Source organism: Neolamprologus brichardi, chromosome 1, assembly GCF_056152115.1.
Source record: "Neolamprologus brichardi isolate AB-2024 chromosome 1, ASM5615211v1, whole genome shotgun sequence".
Lineage (NCBI taxonomy): Eukaryota > Metazoa > Chordata > Actinopteri > Cichliformes > Cichlidae > Neolamprologus > Neolamprologus brichardi.
Window position 1 is genome coordinate 14,234,082 of NC_142104.1, and position 18,718 is coordinate 14,252,799.

At 39.0% G+C, this 18,718-nt stretch overlaps 1 protein-coding gene across 1 annotated transcript in view; it reads left to right on the top strand.

The window, feature by feature from the left end:
* ush2a (Usher syndrome 2A (autosomal recessive, mild)) overlaps nt 1–18,718 on the top strand; it is a 217,576-nt gene that overhangs the window by 114,848 nt on the left and 84,010 nt on the right. The window contains exons 45-50 of the mRNA XM_087834076.1: nt 2,239–2,396; nt 3,786–3,933; nt 5,305–5,460; nt 8,814–8,961; nt 10,339–10,481; nt 17,965–18,563. Of these exons, the coding sequence (XP_087690202.1) occupies nt 2,239–2,396; nt 3,786–3,933; nt 5,305–5,460; nt 8,814–8,961; nt 10,339–10,481; nt 17,965–18,563 (1,352 nt within the window). The remainder of the gene's footprint in view (nt 1–2,238; nt 2,397–3,785; nt 3,934–5,304; nt 5,461–8,813; nt 8,962–10,338; nt 10,482–17,964; nt 18,564–18,718) is intronic.

An 18,718-nucleotide genomic window follows, 5' to 3' on the forward strand; every position in this document is an offset into this window, starting at 1 on the left:
AATTCTGTTTTCATCGTCCCACATCCTATAAATCAAAAATCAGTGCATGTATGTCTTCAGTCTAAGGACAGAATGCAAAATTCACCTGTAGGTAGAAAAGAAACATGGGGCATCCCAGTTTGCAGAGGTTAAGAAGTAACGTCTGCATTCCCTCTTGTGAACTGTTAACGCAGCTGTGTTGCATCCCTTTTACTTTTTCCCGATATCGTCCATGGCCTGCTAATTGTTGTTGTGTGTTCCAATGAAAATACACATTAATCAGCATAAGCTAAAACGCTGTCTGTGATAAAAGCACAGAAATACTCCCAAAGACGTGAAATGCGTTAGTAGTTACTGTAAAAGACATTGGCCCCACTTTTTTAAACAGTTTATCTTGATTTCTGAATACATATATGTCAAGTCAGCAGATGTTTGCTTTGAAATGAACTCATGTGTTTTAATACAACTCTTAAAGGTAAGTAGTTAAATAGCCGTGAAAATACAGTAAGTTTAAGTAACATTATGTATGACATGGTGCACTGAAAATGATGTATTTTTCGATAATCTCAAGGATTATATCAACAAATAGTATATCTCATGAAACCAAATTAATTAAGCGAAGAAAACCCCTTGATCCCCTCCCATTTCACAGTCTCTTGACATACCACACACACTACCACATATTATCAAATGTTACTGTCATGCTCGTTAAAGTATGTGTAATTCCACAATGTGTGTGTGTGGAATGTGAATCGTGTGTGTTTTACGCTTAATGCCACACGAGTGCATTTTGCACCATAAACCCTGTGATGTGTGAGCATATTAGCCTGGATAAATTACTTAAAGCTTTTCTCAGTTGATGACAGAAATTTATAACAAGGGAAACACTTAATCATGATTACCCGATTATCTCGTGCTTAAAAAGCTTTAATTTTTGCTCAGAAAAGAAGAAGAGCTCAGTACGTTTTTCCTCACTGACTCCTTTTTTTTATACAAATGGATGGCAACAACCACGATGATGATGGTGATGGGTTCCAGAAGACCTAGATCCTATGTTATTTTCTCTTTCTCTCTTCCTTCCTCTCGCTCTTTCTCCCCCCTTCTCCCCAATTCCGCAGGGATTTGTGGGGGATAATCCTCTCGGGGATTAGGTCGGGGCAACACGCAGACAAAGAGGGGAAATAAGCCTGTTATGCATTCGCTGCTTCATTTCCCAACCTGTCTTTATTACAGCCTATACTGATATGGGCTTATTCACACACACAAGCACATACAGATGTCCGCGCACATATGCACACGCTCTCACACGCATGTGATTGGCCACATTAAGAGCTCCCCAGATGTAGCTTGTGTCTGTGGGTTTTTTCGTGTCTTCGTTTTCCTGATAGGTGTGTATATCTCTATTGAGCAATAATAAAACCCACACATGATTAAAGCAGAATAGACTCTTAGTTCTTAGCGCTGATCTTTTGAGCCCCCTGTATGCATTTTTATTAAGGAAAAGCACATTTGGCACCTTACTGTTTCATTTTTTTATTAGGTGGATGTAATGTAATGTAATGATTGTGCTGGTGTGTGTGGGTATGGATACGTGTGTACAAACTACATATGTGCAGTTTGTCCGTGTGCAGGTTAGAGTGTGCACACCTATTTGCACCCTTATTTGTGTGTGTGTGTGCGCCCGTTCATCGTAGTACAACTGTCCTTCTTAAGGCTTTTATCCTCCTAACACTTATGGTTACATTTGTCATTTCAGTGCTGTTTCTATCATTGGATCACTCTACCTGACTGGCAGGTCTGCAGCCCCTAAGTCAGTTTTCATTTGCATTGTAATCCAGTGACCCAGACTGCATCCCGTCATAGTAAAGCTCTCTTTATAATTGTAATGCCTCACACTATGGATGCAGTAGTATTACATATGAGTGACCAATCCAAACAGAGTGTAAAACTATCTCAGTATAACTATCTTCTGAAAACCTACAGGAAATTATCTCGATGAAGGCTTGTAATGGTTATGATTAGTTGTGATACTTAACATCACTGTCTAAATCGTTGCTCTTGGTCAGAGGTTATTCAGGGCAGGGGATGTGAGCAGAATGTGACAGGGGGCGGGAATTCCATGTTCAATAGACTTCTTTTATTGTAATAAATACTAAGGATTGTTAAGAAATGTCAGTTCTATTGTTGCCTGGGGTATTCTTTCCCTGTTATTTTAATTTTTATTCTGTCATGTTCTAATCAGATGTGTTCTTTTCCCAGGTATTATAACTAGCTACGGTCTCTGGCTGGATGGAGTTCTCATTTTAAACACCAGTTCCTCCCAGAGGTTCTTCTTGGTGGAGGGACTCTCTCCTTGGAGCCGGCATGTACTCAGGCTGCAGGCCTGCACAGCACGGGGCTGTGGCAAGGGACCGATGGTCAGTCAGTCTGTGTTATAGCATGTAGCATAGTATAACAAACTGTAAGATGCTTTGTCATATAGTAATGCCTTATAAATAATTGTGTTGTTGGTGTTACTGACCGAATATTGGCTGTTGAACTTATTTTTAAGAGATACTTGAGAAAGATTTATATCCAGGATATGGAAGTAGGCAAAACTGACCGGATCTAATGATCTGACTAAGAAAAAGGGAACAACAGGACTGTATATAGACACACAGGGGAGATTGGTGATGAGAGCTGGAATCAATTATGTGGGTAAGAAGCAGAAACAAAAGCAGGAAGTAACCACAGCTAGAAACATGAGAAAACTGAACTTTAAAGTAAAACCTCCAACAACTATCGCTGAAACACTGAAATATGAATACTAATTAAGATGATAGAGACAGTTGAACACAGAAGGCACAAGCAGAAAATAAAACAAGAAACAACTAAAAACTGGTGAGTACCACGGGGACCATGAATGGAGTATTTTTCATGAATTCTAGTTTCTACCAAAAGTATGAAACACAAAACACAACATTACATTTTTGTCAAATACACCCGTCAAATTTAGCGTAGCAAAAGTTTTATAAAATTATGCATGCATTATTTTCATGAGTTTCATTAGCGCTGTAACTAATGCACAAAATCATATGTGGCAATGCCTGCACACACGTGTGTCTGTGTGTACGTGTGTGTACGTGTGTGTCATTGGGAGTCATAAAGGTGATCGATTCTCTCGGCTCAATAACGAGGGTTGGCGTGGCCACGGTGACATTTGGTAGGAAATGCCACTTCATTTTCAACGACGCCTCTGACAACAGGCCATATTTTGGGGCATTTTTCCAATACAGATGCCATGTTTAGTCAAACACCAGGAGAACTGCTGACCTAGCAGAAAAAGAGAAGAGGAGGGTGGGCAGGTGAAGGAGGGTGAAACAGGATGAAGTGGAGAAGAGGAAGAGGTGATAGGATGGGCAGGAAAAGGAGAAAAGGAGTCGGAGAAGAAGGGAATTTCAGGCAAAAAGAGTAAATGATGAGGAAAGAGTAAATGGCCAGAGCAAAGTCAGAGATGAGGTGGAAGGGAATCGAAGGCAGCAGAGGAGAGTCAGACAGGAAGAAATGAGACAGAAGAAGACTGTAATGATGAAAGAGGACGGAAAAATGGTGGCAGAGATAATGCCGGCCACTTGTGTAGAGTGGTTTCATCTGAAAATGCTTAGTTTTAACATTTCAGACAGGTTGTATCAGACTGAGAGAGGCATTATTTTCAGTTTTTTGTATTTCTCCAATAGCTGTTGGATGAATGAGTGTTAGTGGAGCTATGATAAAAATGCTACATATCTGTATTCTTCTATGGATTTTGATATCTGTGTTCTTCTAAGGTGGATGTGCGTACATTAGAGATGGCCCCAGAAGGTCCTATACTGTTGGAGCTGGCCAATCAGAGTTCAAGATCTCTCAGAGCACACTGGACAGCCCCTCCTAGAGCGAATGGGAACCTTAGCTACACAATATACTACAAAAGCAAAGGTAACAGCGAAAAGCTACATCTTTATCTTTACACATGCACAGTTCTCATATAGTATTCGCCAAGCAACAAACCCAACTTTATCTGTAAAACAGTCACATCACAACTGTGGAAGTTGTAAAATGTGAAAGCCTCATTTTCTGAATGAAGCATGGATATGTTAATAATACACAGTCATTCTTACCGGGGTAAAAAGTAACATATAGATAGTAACATATCTGTTTTGCTTGAGACTCTGCCTATTGTGTAGACATATCTGCACTTTTCTGATGGAATCAGTATTGTTTATTATTATTATTATTACTAATTTTGAGACTGTCAAATGTTTTTGGAGGGGTGGGGTAGGGTCAAAAAGGCTTTACAGAGACGTAAAGCCTTTTTATCAAGACCCTTACATGTCCATAGATACCAATGGACATGTCAGTACAAATGCAAATTGGAATACATAATCACACTTCTCACTCACAAAGTCAGCTTGCACTGAAAGTCAGCCATGTAATGGGGAAGTAATCAAGAAGTAATCAGTATACAGTAGCATAGAAATGGCAAGTTGTTGTTTCTTTTTGATATTGTGTCAATGATTTGAGAGGAAATGACATGAGAGTATAGACTATAAAAGTGGTATGAAGATAGGAGGAGGAACAAAGTCAAGTTGCAATTCAATAATAGTATAAAGAAAAAAAGGAGATGAGAAGCTCATATTTCCATAGAGGGATTAGAAAAGACAGTAAAAACAATGTAAGATATGAGGAGCAGCAATACCGCGGGGAGACAACAAAAGCAACAGATAGACTGGACATGGCGAGAAAGGAGAACACGCATACTCTCATTTTTTCAGTTACGCATATTCACAAAGTCTCTCCCTGTCATACACACTCACTGTCAGGCACTTTGATCTATGCCTCACAGAGAACCCAACGGATGAGTGGAGAGAAGGATAGAAGCAGTGTGGAAGGAAAAGAGAGACAGTGTTTCGCTCTAGTTGCCCATAACCTCCTGTTTCTTTGATGCAAACGGCCTTCATCAATCCACACGGAATTACGTGGTGTGGGTGTGTCTGTATAAATATATTGAATAGGCTTGCTTACTATAATTTTCTGATCCCTTTTCTTTGACTATCCTTGCATAACCTCAATATGGAGACCTCTCTCTTTCGATTACTCTCAAGTTAATCTCAGTGGGGGTTTTTCTCTCTCACGACCTCTCTCTCGTTCCTCTTTCCTTTTTCTTTCTTTTTTTATGCATCTCTTACAAGTCACTTTTCTGCCTTTAGAGTGGTAACACTAATAAAAAAAACTCACTGTTTTTCATTATCTTTAGCTATACATTGCTTGGCCTAAGACCTTACATGTCTTTCTTTCTCTGTCTCTTAGATGGTGATGGTGCATTGGATGGAGGTACAGCACCAGGTGCCTGGTTGTCTGTGACTGACCTGCAGCCTTACACAAGCTACAGCTTCTGGATCAGAGGCTGTAATACACAGGGTTGTATTGAGAGCCTGCCACTCAGTGTTACTACACTGCCAGCAGGTACTCACACTCCAAAGACTTTCTTACCATTATTAATTTGATCATTACTAGAACTGCATAATGTTTTCACTGTGTCATAGTTTCAAATATCATAATCATCCACCAAAAGAAAGCATTGCAAGGCTCTAAAGGTTTATTTATCCAACAGGTGCTCTTCATTGCTTACATCGTTCTTGAGTAAACTGATTGTTCCTGCCTGCTCTTAGCTGGTTACACAAAAAAACTGAACTTGCTATGCTATGCTAGATCAGCAAACTTAAGCAGGGGCACCAAGGAACTGTGTCACTCCTTTGAGCAAGAAACTCGTATAGCAAAATGCCACTGCCTGGTGAGGTATAGTTCAGAGCAGGGGTGAGGGAACTCCAGGCCTCAAGGGCCAGTGTCCTGCAGGTTTTAGATATCACCCTGGGTCAACACACAAGAATCAAATGATTAGTTCATTACCAAACCTCTGGAGAACTTCAAGACATGTTGAAGAGGAAATGCAGCCATTTAAATCAGCTGTGTTGGATCAAGTCTAAAACCTGCAGGACACCGGCCCTTGAGACCTGGAATTCCCCACCCCTGGTTTAGAGACTTGAACTGCCTGAGTTTGAGTCCACTTCAGACCATTAACTGAGTATCATTGTCCCTACTCTCTCCCTGCTTTCCTGCCCACTGTCTGTATTGTCTATTTAAAAAAGGCTGAAACTATCAAAGGTAGATTCTCATAGGTGCAGTTTTCCCATTGCTTTCAACATCCCTGCTATTTTTACCAAATTATTAAATATTATTTATTTTCTTAATAATGCTATATGTTTTTTTCCTCATTTTTTGCATTTTGAAATTATTTAATCCTTTAATTTAAGTCACAGTTGATCTACAATAAATTAAAATTAAAATCCTTAGAAAAAAAAATGATGATAATAGTATGACTGTGGTATTGAAATTTTTCTAAGGTCTTAATTAAATGACTGTTCTAGTAGATTTGTTTCTCATGCCACACACAAAACATGAACTGTGGCAATATTTTTAAGATTACTTTGATTTTAATTGCTGTTCTTGTGAACTGGAAAGGTTTATTTTTATAGCTTGCTCTGCAAAGGAAAAAAAAAACAATTATTCACTGGAGTCGACATACACATCATTGACTTGACTTAATGGTGTGAAAACATATTTCTGATTTACACAGCCTTTGTGTGTGTGTGTGTGTGTTCGTATTTGTAATCGTGTAGAATAGAGACTGATTGTGCATACTGATAAATGTCAAAGCTGATCAGAGCAGTCTGGAGATAATTGTAACATGCACACACACATACAAACACACACACACACCTATAAACACACATTTTACCACTTTAGCTAATGTTATCAAAAGGGTTGAATATGTACACCCTTGCACATACCACACCCATGTCTTAGTGAGACAACAACAAAAGACAGACTTAGGAAAGTTCTCCTGTTCAAGTTCAAAACAAAGGCATAAGAAAGTATAAATTTTAAATACCAGACGTTTCCTCTCTTTCTATCTCTCTTTCTACCTCTATGCCTCTGGCATCTCTTTAGACTTCTATAAGGCAAACTGTCTTGATGCGTCCTTGTTCTATGAAAGAACAGAGAGAAGATAGCGGAGCAAGAGACAGAGGAGCTGAGGAGGAGGAGAGCAGAGAGAGAGAAGTGAACATAAAAGTGCATAGTTTAAAACGATTAGTGACACCTCTGATATTGTACCTACTAACACAGCATGAGAGAGACACAGGCTCACCAACAGTGTGTTTTGCGTGTGCATATCTGTACGTATGTGTGTGTGTGTGTGTGTGTATGTCAGAGAAGCAGGAATCATCTTTTGATGAATTAGCTAAGTACACACACTCAAGGAATGAACTGGGTCATTAAAAAATCCACTGAATCTCTGAATGCAAATCAGAGGATCATTTTAATCTAAATCTAAGTGCAGGTGTATCGTATCGATTCAATAATTTGTTAAATGCTTGTTTGACTGTAAAAGAGCAGGATCTCCATTTCCACGCTTTCCATGTATTTTCCTACTAATCGACTGCTCAGTCCATTCTGATAGCATTGTGGCGCCTTTCGAGTGACAGGACGTTCACTTGACCAATCCTAATTTGCTTATAATGCTGCCTCTTGAAACTCAGCAGGCTTTTACCCAACTACTGTTGATCTAAAATGAAGACGTGTTTTTTCATAAACACGGGTAAGATAAGAGCAGCTAATTTGGTCTGGTTTGAAATGGAGAGCAGACAGCCTACGAGAAGCAGTCATTAAGTCAAGCGCAGGTGATTGTTTGCACAGTTGTAGGAGAGGTCGACTAAGACTGGTGGTACAGAATATATATGGTTTATAAAAACTGATTAGAAATAAAGGCCAAAGTTGATATTAAATAGCCAATTAAGGTAATCCTGTGATATCTGTTGTGTTACACTCATATTTTGTTTTCTGTCTCCTTTCCTCTAAGGACTTAGTAAATCTTGTGAGTGAGAACTGGATAAGGATAGTGACACAATTGCAAACATAGCCACAAATAAGCCTTTAAAAAATGGACAAGTCACAACTGACACACATACATGGTGATTCTTTAGTTGTTTTGTTTTTTGTTTTTAAAAAGGGCTTTTGTGCCATGTTTTTAAAATCTATGTGCTTTGTATATGCATTAAGATAATGAATGTATACTAGAGGGTTGAGTTATGTTGATGGACCACCACTAAATTATTCTGAATCCACATTGAAAGTGTTATTTTAGGCTTTTCTCACACATCGTGTATGCCTGTGTGCAGTTGTAACAGCCATCTTTAGAATAAGATGTCTTCAGCAATCAGTCTTGTTGAAGTGGACATCGCACAATTTTTGATTGAAGGGTCACTTTATACATCGGAGGGCCTGCTCTTATTTCACATAGTCAACAGTGCAGTCACTCTGATTTTCATCATGTACTTGTTGTTTGCAGCTTATCTTATTTTATTCTGTCTTTGCACAAATGTTCTGTTTCTGTTCAGCTCTCATATTGATTCTGGCTTGTTTACTGATTTTTCCAACAGTAAGACTTTACTGTCACACTGAGCTAAGCAGACGTAGACTTTGTGGATTTAATGCAGTGTGTGTATTTGTGTGAATGTGAGAGTGATAAGTATATCTGGTTATGCTTTTTATACTCCACACTGTGAGAGGTGTCATTGCGTTACAGTGAAGTTGATCAGTTAGATGAAATGGACATACCTTTTTATATATATATTTTTTTTTTTTCTTAGTCTCTAAATGTCTAATTTTTTCATTTCACCAACTGACTTCCTCCATATTTTTGTACTCCCCTGCTCCTCTTTCTTGTCTTCTTCTCAACATACTTTCTTCCCTCTTAGCCCCTGATGGATTGTCACCTCCAGCTCTAGCCCATGCAACTAATGCCAGTCTGAACGTGTCCTGGTCCGCCCCTGTCAACTCTAATGCACCAGGCCCACTCTACTACAGTCTGCAAATGAGGACATCCCCACAGAGGCCTATCATAAGGTGAGAGAGACCATAAAATGCAGAGTCAAAGCAGATGGACAAGTTTGCAAACTGTTTTCCACAACACATAAAAGTTGTCTGAGACAAGTAGCAATAAAGTAACTGGACGCACACACAACAAAGTACACATATTACATACTCTAAACATCAGAAAATGTGCATGTGCACATAGCCTACACATGCACATATAAAGAAGCACATTATACAGCACAACTGAATATGTCACTTCAGTAGGACATAACATCAGATATCCAGAGAGGGAATGACAGGATGTAGAGTCAGAAAGACAAAAAAAAAATCAAAGACATGGAAGAGAGAGGGAGAGACGGGCAAAGAAAGTGTGATAGAATAAAAAGAGGGAGAGAGGGTGTGCATCTGATATGTATTCATTACATGCTTCCTGACAACAAATTGCAATTTAATCCAAGAAGAGGAGGCTCTCATTCTGTGGTAATAAATAAATGACTAGCTACATGTATTATATATCAGACAGCCATGCCCTCCTCCTCCTCTGCTATGGAAATCTCATTGTTCCCTGATTTATTCATTCATTCATCCCTTCTATCCATCTGAAGCTAAATGGTCAACGGTCGCTCATTTATGACAATATTCTTTTACTTTGTCCTAGATTCCTTTGTATGATTATATGATGGGCCAGGTAAGGCATGGGAATAAGATAAAAGGCTATGGAAAAAATTGTACATAATGAATAGGCAGCCAGTGTTTAGGAACCCTATGAAATTTGGGCATTATTATAATGTTTTACTTAAAATATATTCGAATTTACACTTTGGAATCTATTTAAGAAACAAACCATTTTTTTAAGTATAACAAAATTGTTTTTTTCAGAAACCTTTTGCTTTGACACCGGTAACTTTTCCCACTGAAGTATGAATTACATACTTTGTGACTGTTCAGATCCTTTTTTTTTTCACCTCTCACATGCACATCTCTCTGGCCTTGCATGTACGCTAAAAGGGATTTAATAACTACATACAATGTTGACATGATTAACCTAAGGAACGTAAGAAGCTGTCCGGTGCTGAATCTCTCTGATCAAGCATTAAAGAGTAACATTTGGTCTAAGGTAGAAAGTATGGTGTTGCAGATGTTTTTATTTAAAAAATGGTAACTCCTGCAACAGTACAATTTTGCTAGTAATTCAGGAAATTTTCCAGATTGGTTTCTTCATCAGAAAATCTGAAAATGAAGTTTTGTAACATCGGATTTGTGTCCACTAAAACACAAGAGCATGCAAAGTGCAAGATCAGCATATTTAAATCTGCTGTCACTCTGTGACCACCAGGTAACAGAGCACATCACAGACCCAAATGCATGTCCATGAATGAATTTATGCTTGTGTCCATCCACTTCTAGGCTTTTGGAAAATGCAACAGACACCTTTTCCTATTACTTAGAGGGCTTATCACCATACACGCCTTACCTGTTTAGAGTGGTGGTCTCGCATACACACGGGAAGACGGCAAGCCTCTGGACAACCCTTCGCACTGCAGAGGACAGTAAGTGGACATACTCACACACACTAGTGCCCAAAACATTTTACATAGATTTGCACAGACAGTTTCAATGCGCATAAACTATGCAAATATAATTAAAAAAAATAAATAAATGTTTCCAATAAATAACCATGAAAACGGTAATAATTTCTTTACGGGTCAGTGAAACTGCTGTACTGCTTTTTTGTAGGTTACCTATTGGTACTGGTTTCTGGTATTGTTTTGTTGTATTTCAAGGTGTTTCTTGTGTCAAGTCCTTCCAAGTTGTGCGACTGACTGGGAAGTGGTTGGCAGTTATAGGCTTCTGCGGTCCACCTGTTTTGCTGTGTTAAAGTTAAACTCAAGGAGTCTGACAGATCATTAGGAGATAATCTAAGCAATAGACTCATTAGACAATAAACATGTGGCTTCTGCTTAGTTTTCTTTTTTGCAACTCCCTCCAAGGTTTATTTTGTAAAAGTATAAATGTTTTTTCAGTGGAGGTGTGAAATGAGAGGGAGAGAGAACAACTAAAGCTGCAGAAGGTGGTGAAAACACGGGTTTAAACAGCGCTGGGTGAAACACACAGACATGGGGAGTTTCACATACTGTAAGGTGTGTGTCTGTGTGTGAGTGACCTAGCCAGTGTCATTGTGGGCTAATTGCTGTAATAGAATCATATTAGCCACTGGAACAGCCTCCTCAGTGCAAAGTTATAAATTAATTAGTACCACGCTATTATCACATACATTATCATTAAGCAGGTGAGATTTGCATACATTGATACGCACACAAACACAAATGTGTACAAAACATGTATGTGTAGTGTACGTATACATACGTAGTGACACGAAGACAAGTGCAGTTACACATATACCATGACATACCATGCACGCACACACCTATTCATACACACACAACTGCAGACATTTAGGATGCATTAAATTATGGCCTTGCGCTTTTCTCATTGCTATGCAGAATTGAATTCCCTCTAGCAAACACACACTCACATGCACTCACACACACACACACACACACACACAAACACACACAGGGCTTTTGTTACACTTGTTTTTGTTGCACTTGTGTTTCTGTTTGTGTCTGACTATTAATGCAAGAATGAAAACATTCTTAGTGTCGCTCTGTCTCACGCTGAGAACGTATGTGTCATGCACATGCATAAGTCCTTGGCCTTCTCATCGATAACAGACCTCCTGATGCTCAGTTACGACGCTTCATGCAGGATGCAACACAAGGCTTTGGGATGCTACTTAAACTGCACCCAGTTGCCACAAAGATCATACAGATTTGTGTATTCATTTTGACAATAAGCATGTATGTAATGGAGCAATCTCTTTGCACTAATGATACCAGCCATTTATAAGCATTCATTCCTGTTCACGACTTTTGGTGTCATATTGGATTTAAGTAATTATTAATCAATAAATGTCACATTTGACATGAATTTTCAATTCTGCATCCTTTAAATGTAAAAATGTACATTTTTAAAATATTCATTAAAATTGTTTTACCATAATAATGAATACAGAATAGGTGTAAAAGTTCTTAATAAAAAAGGGATTTAAACCTATGATGGGAGCAAGCCACATTCAGGCAGATTGGATTTCCCTTACACTGATGTGTAATTTGTCACCGTAAACCATCTTCTTATCATCCTAGCAGGGAAAGAAAAGAGGGGCTACATTCTCTGCTTAATCTCGTCTCTCTCTCATACAAGAATAAATGACAACCTTTTGCATTTCATTTGGTGATGTAACGTATAGTAAGGCTAATAGTTTGAATTTTATATTTGTTGTCCTGCATTTGTGGAATTCATACACGCAGCGTTCATTCTGACATAAATCTCACATCTGAACACAGCGACAGACATATATACATTCACTGAAAGTCACACACACATTCACAGAGTCGCTCAAGTGACATATACTGTACATTTGATCTTAACACACTCAGTCATTCTTTATAGAGTGGTCCTTTGGGTTTATCCTTTTGAAGGAGATCCTTCTAACCTGATCTCTATGTGCAAGTGTGAGCTGTAACCTTGTAAGTTTTTCACTTTGGCAGAACACTGTATATAATATAGCGTGCGTCGACATGAACCATTTTTAACACTATGGATATGATCTCACTTTATCCACATTTATATACTGTTACTTCTTTCTCTTACTTCTAAATTTCTGGGGTTTTTTCTGTCTTTTTCTTCTTCTGTTGTAATTCCTTTTCCTTTCTCCTTCTTTCTCTTTTTTTTACATTTCTTACAGAATTGTTTCACTTATTGAGGGTGATCAAGGAAAAAATAGCATAAAAAAGGGGTGAAAAAGTAAAGAGAGAAAAATAGAAAGAGAAAAAGGTAAAATGAGTAACTGAGGGGAAGAGTGAAGAAAAGAGAAGGCTAATGATAGAACAGAGAAAGAGAGAGAGACTCGTGCTTCCTCCTTTCCTTTTTATCATTCCATTAAAGTTTTATATCTATCTTTTTAATGTAATTTGGTCCCTATGAATTCCTGCTGCTGCAGAACAGACAGACGGCTCCTGTGAACATAAACTCTAGCTGTGTTGGACAGCTCCCTTTCCTCTGTCTACTCCCATGTTCACACCAGCTAAGTGATCTAAGAGTGTGTGTATGTGTGTGTGGGTGTCTGTGTGTGAGTGTGTTATTGTGAGAGTATGACTAAAGAGCCATTTGAATAAAACGATCTTGACCAAGTAGTCTTAGAAATGAAAAGTGCACATGTGTGAACGAAAACGTTAAACAACAATAGAGGTTTTTAAAAAAAACAGGGTTTTTTTAAAGTAAGTGTGATCAAAAAGTGAAATAAGAAGTGTAAAGCAGGAACCACAACAGGAGTAAGGTTAGGGTAAATGACAGAAAGCAAAAAATCATGTTACTTAATTATTGAGCGGCTACATTAATAAAATATTATCCTACCTTAATTCTCCTGTATTTTGGTCAGTTTGCATTTCCAAGAAATTCTGAAACAATGTTAGCACAATCCTGCTTTAAATTTTACATATCAAGAGATAACCAATGAATAAATACATGTTCACCACCTGAACTTGTATTTAGATAAGCTTTTTGATTGGCTTTCTTTTACATATGGTGTCACAAACAGTGGGAATGCTTATGTAACAGAATTTCTATACTGAATGATTTCTCACCGATTTGAATAACATAGTTTCACTTTACAGTTTGAAAAGCCAAATGTTGCTTTTCAGTTTGCCTACTCTCTGTATGAATTATGAGGATATACTAGAAGGTTACTTGAAATAAATTAATCACTCCCAGGATCTGAAAAAATGTGGAAAATCACAAATGATTGATAAGTTAAAAGTATCATGATGCTTTTAGTTACTTAAAGGCTAATGCACATCTCATATACTAGTGATGTTATGAGTACAGATCAAGCTTGTGACCTTGGTCATGTATTATCCTACTTCTCTTAGCCTCTTCATTGAATTCTAAGGCAGAAATGACATTAAATAATCTGTGGAAAAAGTAAAGATATCAAATGCAATGAAAAAATTCATGCTTTATTTCTTGTCACGTTTTGACACCATGTCGTAAGCATCTTGATAACAGTAAAGCTCAGCGTTTGTCCTCATTATGACTCCTAGGAGCCTCGATTCACCTTCAAAAGCCCAGTCACCCACATACACACATGCCCCCAAACACACACACACACAAACACAAGCATGCATGGGACCCTGCGCAAGACTAAAAATAATACCCTTCCTCATCTCTTCACATGGATACACACAAATGTACACACTTAAATATACATGGACTGACCGTTAGCTGCACAGAAACACACATACATACACAAGAAGCAGCATATCACCTACACACCCACAAGTAGACATGCATACACACACCCTCCTCCCTCACTCCCTCCCTTTCTCCAAGCCCTTGTCAGTTGATTGTGTTATTACTATGCTAACCAAATCCTTATAAATGTGATTTAAGGCTTGGCGGCCCTGCACTCCTGTTTTAGCCTTCTGCTACTGTGTTTTACTGGAGAGAGGAGGAGTGATAGTGGGAGGTGTGGAGAAAGGTATGAGAGGGGGGAGGGGGGGCATAGGGAATGAAGAGATTAGAGGAAGGGTAGGATGAGAGATGGAAAGACAGAAGGGTGAGAGGGAGAGAGAATGAAGGATAAGGAGTCAGGGAACCAGAGAGGCAAGTATGCATTCCCTCAACGCTCGTTCCCTTTCTGTCCAGAGAGCTGTAAAGCGTCAGTAAAAAAGAAAAAATAAAATGGAAAAAAGCATCACATGCATCTTAAATGAAAATTTCAATTGAAAAACTTAACAGCCCTTCAAATTGCAGAATTTTACACGCGCCAGTAAAGCCTAAATAACACTCAACACTTAGAGGGAAAAGGGTGGTATGGAGGAGGGGAGGAGAGAGGGATTGAGGGAGGAATGGGGGTAACAACAGGGGTTATTTTGGTTAGTTGATAGGGATTGAATCAAGGTGACTGGATTGTGTTTTGTGGCGAGATTATTTGCAATTTAGGAATTTCTATTTGTTTACCTTTCAGTGCATATTCAGTCCATGTTTTTAAGTGTCAGTTTTTTAAACAGACATCTTAAGGATAAAAAAAGAGGGCAACATTATATTTAAAAAGACAGAAAGATACAGATTGTCTAATTAGACATTCGACAAACAGGTAGGTTTACATCCCAACCCTCCGCAAAGACAATGCAAGCATGCAGCAAGGCACACATGCATACGCATAGGCAGACAGAGAGACGGGCTCTTGGTTATTCGTGGGGTTCACTGGACCTTTGGTGGTAATTGAATCAGTGTGAGTGCTGAGTAGAGCTAGCATAAAAACCTGTTAACCCAAAAGGTCAACTTCCTGCATTGTTTATTTAGCAGGGGGACCAGAGAGAGAGAAGAAGCAAGAGAAAAAGAGAGAGACCTAGACACAAGGCATGAGTGGGGGGTCGAGAATGAAGAGAAAATGGGAGCAGTGGTAGGGAAGAGGGAGAGGGAGGGAGAACGGTCAGTGAAAGGAAGAGAGAAGAAGGAAACGGGACACAGACTGAGGGAGGGAGCATTTGTGATCTGTAAAAATCAGCCAAGCTTTACATCACTGTTTTTATACTGTTGTTTATTTGTGTGGGCGATAGAATATGTGTGTGTGTATGTGTGTGTGTGTGTGTGTGTGTGTGAGAGAGAGAGAGAGAGAGAGAGGGAGAGATTTGCCATCTCAGTGCAGCTATGTTTTTACTTGTGATGGGCCTTTGTCTAACTTGTTTGTGTGTGTTCAAGAATCAAGATTCACGTCATTTATTGTCATTCCAAAACATGAGGTAGTGTGAGCGGAAACAAAACTAAGCAATGAGCAGGTGAGATAGCACTATAGTTGTTAATAACTAACAAGTAAATCCGTAATATGCATTATAAAATTTCGTGTGTAATGATATTGCGAAGTTGTGAAACTCACAAGGTCCAAATTCACTATCAAAAAATTTTAAGAAATTGTTGAACTCCTGAAAACGCTCCACCTGCTTCCTACACCTTGTAATAGTAGCAACCAGAAAGTCAAAATGTAATGCTAAATAGTACTTGATTTGTTCATGTACAAAAGAGATTAGTGTCAGACTATTTAATACACGAGAAACAAAGATGAAGTCAAATGCAAGCAAGGTATGAAACGTGGTAGAGGGTATCTCTAATCTTACTTCCCATATCTTTATTCGTGGAGTAGCTTTGAGTGATTAAAAGTTCAAAATCATCCTTATTTATCTTACGCCGGGCCATGGTACAGACCTTCAGTTTATCCACTGTCTGAAACAAGATGTTTTAGTTCCAGGAGTCTACTTTCAATAGGCTCCTTCTCACAGACGGGAGGTTTGAACAGCAGGTGGGTGGGGCTGCTGACTAACACCTACAGCTATATGTTGGATATGGCCGTGTTAAGGATATCCCCTTTCACTGGCATCATACAGAGCCAAGAGTAGAAAAAAACAGTCCAAAAGCAAGACTTTAGAGCAGTCTGATGTGTGAGCTTTTGCCTCACAGATAGTATTTGTGCATACGTTTACCTGAATAATAAGCGCACTAAAATCATAATTGGTCAACTTTAAGATTTTCCTAAAAGACATTTAAAATCTTTTGAACTTTAGTAAGAAACAGGACATCCCAGTCCAGTTACTAGATGTTAGCTTGCATTTAACTCTGTGGGAAGCAAGGCCTCTCAGTTAGTGTGCACATACTGTACTTATACAGCTGTTATCTACATGACTACATGCATGCTGACATACACATATACATGCTTGCACACTTTATCTCTCATACAGTCATGCCTGCATACTCTTAGCCTCTCATCTTCATTCACTCTCCCTCTCTGTCTCTCCCTTACACACAAACATACACACCGCCATCTGGGAAAGCCGTTAGCGGTTAGCGGTAGCACTTAGCGACGCAGCACGCTCCCTCAGTCCGCTCAGTCACCTTGATCTGCTTGCCCTTCACACAGCACCATTACTGGTATACTGCATCGCAGTGGGTGTGGGCATGTGAGTGTGTGCGTTAAGAAGGACATGTCTATGTATATGGACATGCACCTTTGTGTGTCCATTATAGGGCAGTACAGTGGGATATAAATGCCCAGTAAGGAGGGGGGAGGGGGCATTTCCTTCAAATGAGCTACCATAAAGTGTCACTCTGAATAGTCTTCTGTACGTCTTGTATAGGTTCATGTGATGTGATCCGTGTTTGCCATTAGTCTACTGATGTGAACATCTACCTGGATATTTTGAATATGATGATTTGGGTTCTTGGTGGCACTCACACTTAATGAGAATGACAGTGGACATAAATTTCCTGTCCTGTCCTGTCTCTATCACTCAGTTTGGTTCTCCTGACCTTATGTTTGGTGAATACTGCAAGATTTTCTTAATTGGATGGATGGATGGATAGATGCATAGATGGATGGATAGATAGATAGGTAGGGGATTCCCCTGCAAGTTTTGTCATTTCAGAAATGCTAGAACCCAGTTGTTTGATCATTACAAAGCAGTCTGTGTAAAAGTTGCTCAAGTCTTTACCCCTTGCCGTTCTAAGATTCTATTGCTTCATCCATGATGGTCAGTATAATTAATCCAATTTATCTTTTTACAACATTTATTGCTCATTGTTAAGCTAGAATGTTCCTTGCAGTCCAGTCTAGCCTAAATATCTCACTACTGAAAGATGCAGAATCAAATTTATTCAATCATAAGTACCACAAAATCTATAAATACAACCTTAGTTTGCTCTTGGGAGGAAATTGAGAGAGAAAGAGAATTTTCATGTTAATCCCTTGGATAGGGATGGCAAAATCACTCTTTGTCCTTCTGATGTCATTCTTGATGTTACTAGTCAAATAATTCTTTTGAAATCCCCCCTCCTTGCTTTTTTACAGTCTTTTAAAAGGTTTCTTGTCTTTTCTTTTCCACTCCATCTCTTATTATCATTATTTTCCTCTTTCTGCAGGTCCAGGACCAGTAGACACCCCAACTGTATCAGGGCTTCAACCTCGTAGTGTATCAATTACCTGGGTTCCTCCCACACAACCAAATGGAATTATCACAAATTATACCCTTTATCTTTACCCCAGCTCTGTCACTTCTTTACACTATAAACCCACTTCATTCTCGAGCATCAGGTGGACTCCTAACCCAAGTCTTCTTCCCAGTACGAAGGGTGCATATCTAAACTCAGGTCATAACCCCAGACCATCATCCAGTCTAACCACCCACCAAGACTCGAGCCACATCGCCATCTTGAAACCTGGCATTGCAGATAACCAGAATGAATCCACTCATGTTGTTGATGTGAGCGAAGGCACCAGTACCTTCTCATTCCACCCCACTGAACCTGATATCACCAGTGTATCTGCCAGCCTCTCGGTGTCAACACCACAGTATAGTGCAGTAAACTTTAATACTGAACATTTTATAGAAGATGGTCCATTCCATAGTGCCCCTTCTAGTGCAGCTTCAAGATCAACACCTCTTTCAGTCACTGTTCTAGGGAATACCACCAATTACACCTTCCTCAGTCTACTTCCCTACCAAGCCTACAGCGTCCAGGTACTACATTTTAGTTAATAAACTGCTTTATGGTGTTTTACATATAATAAGTATGCTAGCTTAGCAGTTAAAAGTGCCAGATTTACAGATTAAAATTCTTGGTCTTACACTGATAACCTTGTAGTTATAACACGTTATGATGTTTTAAAATGTGC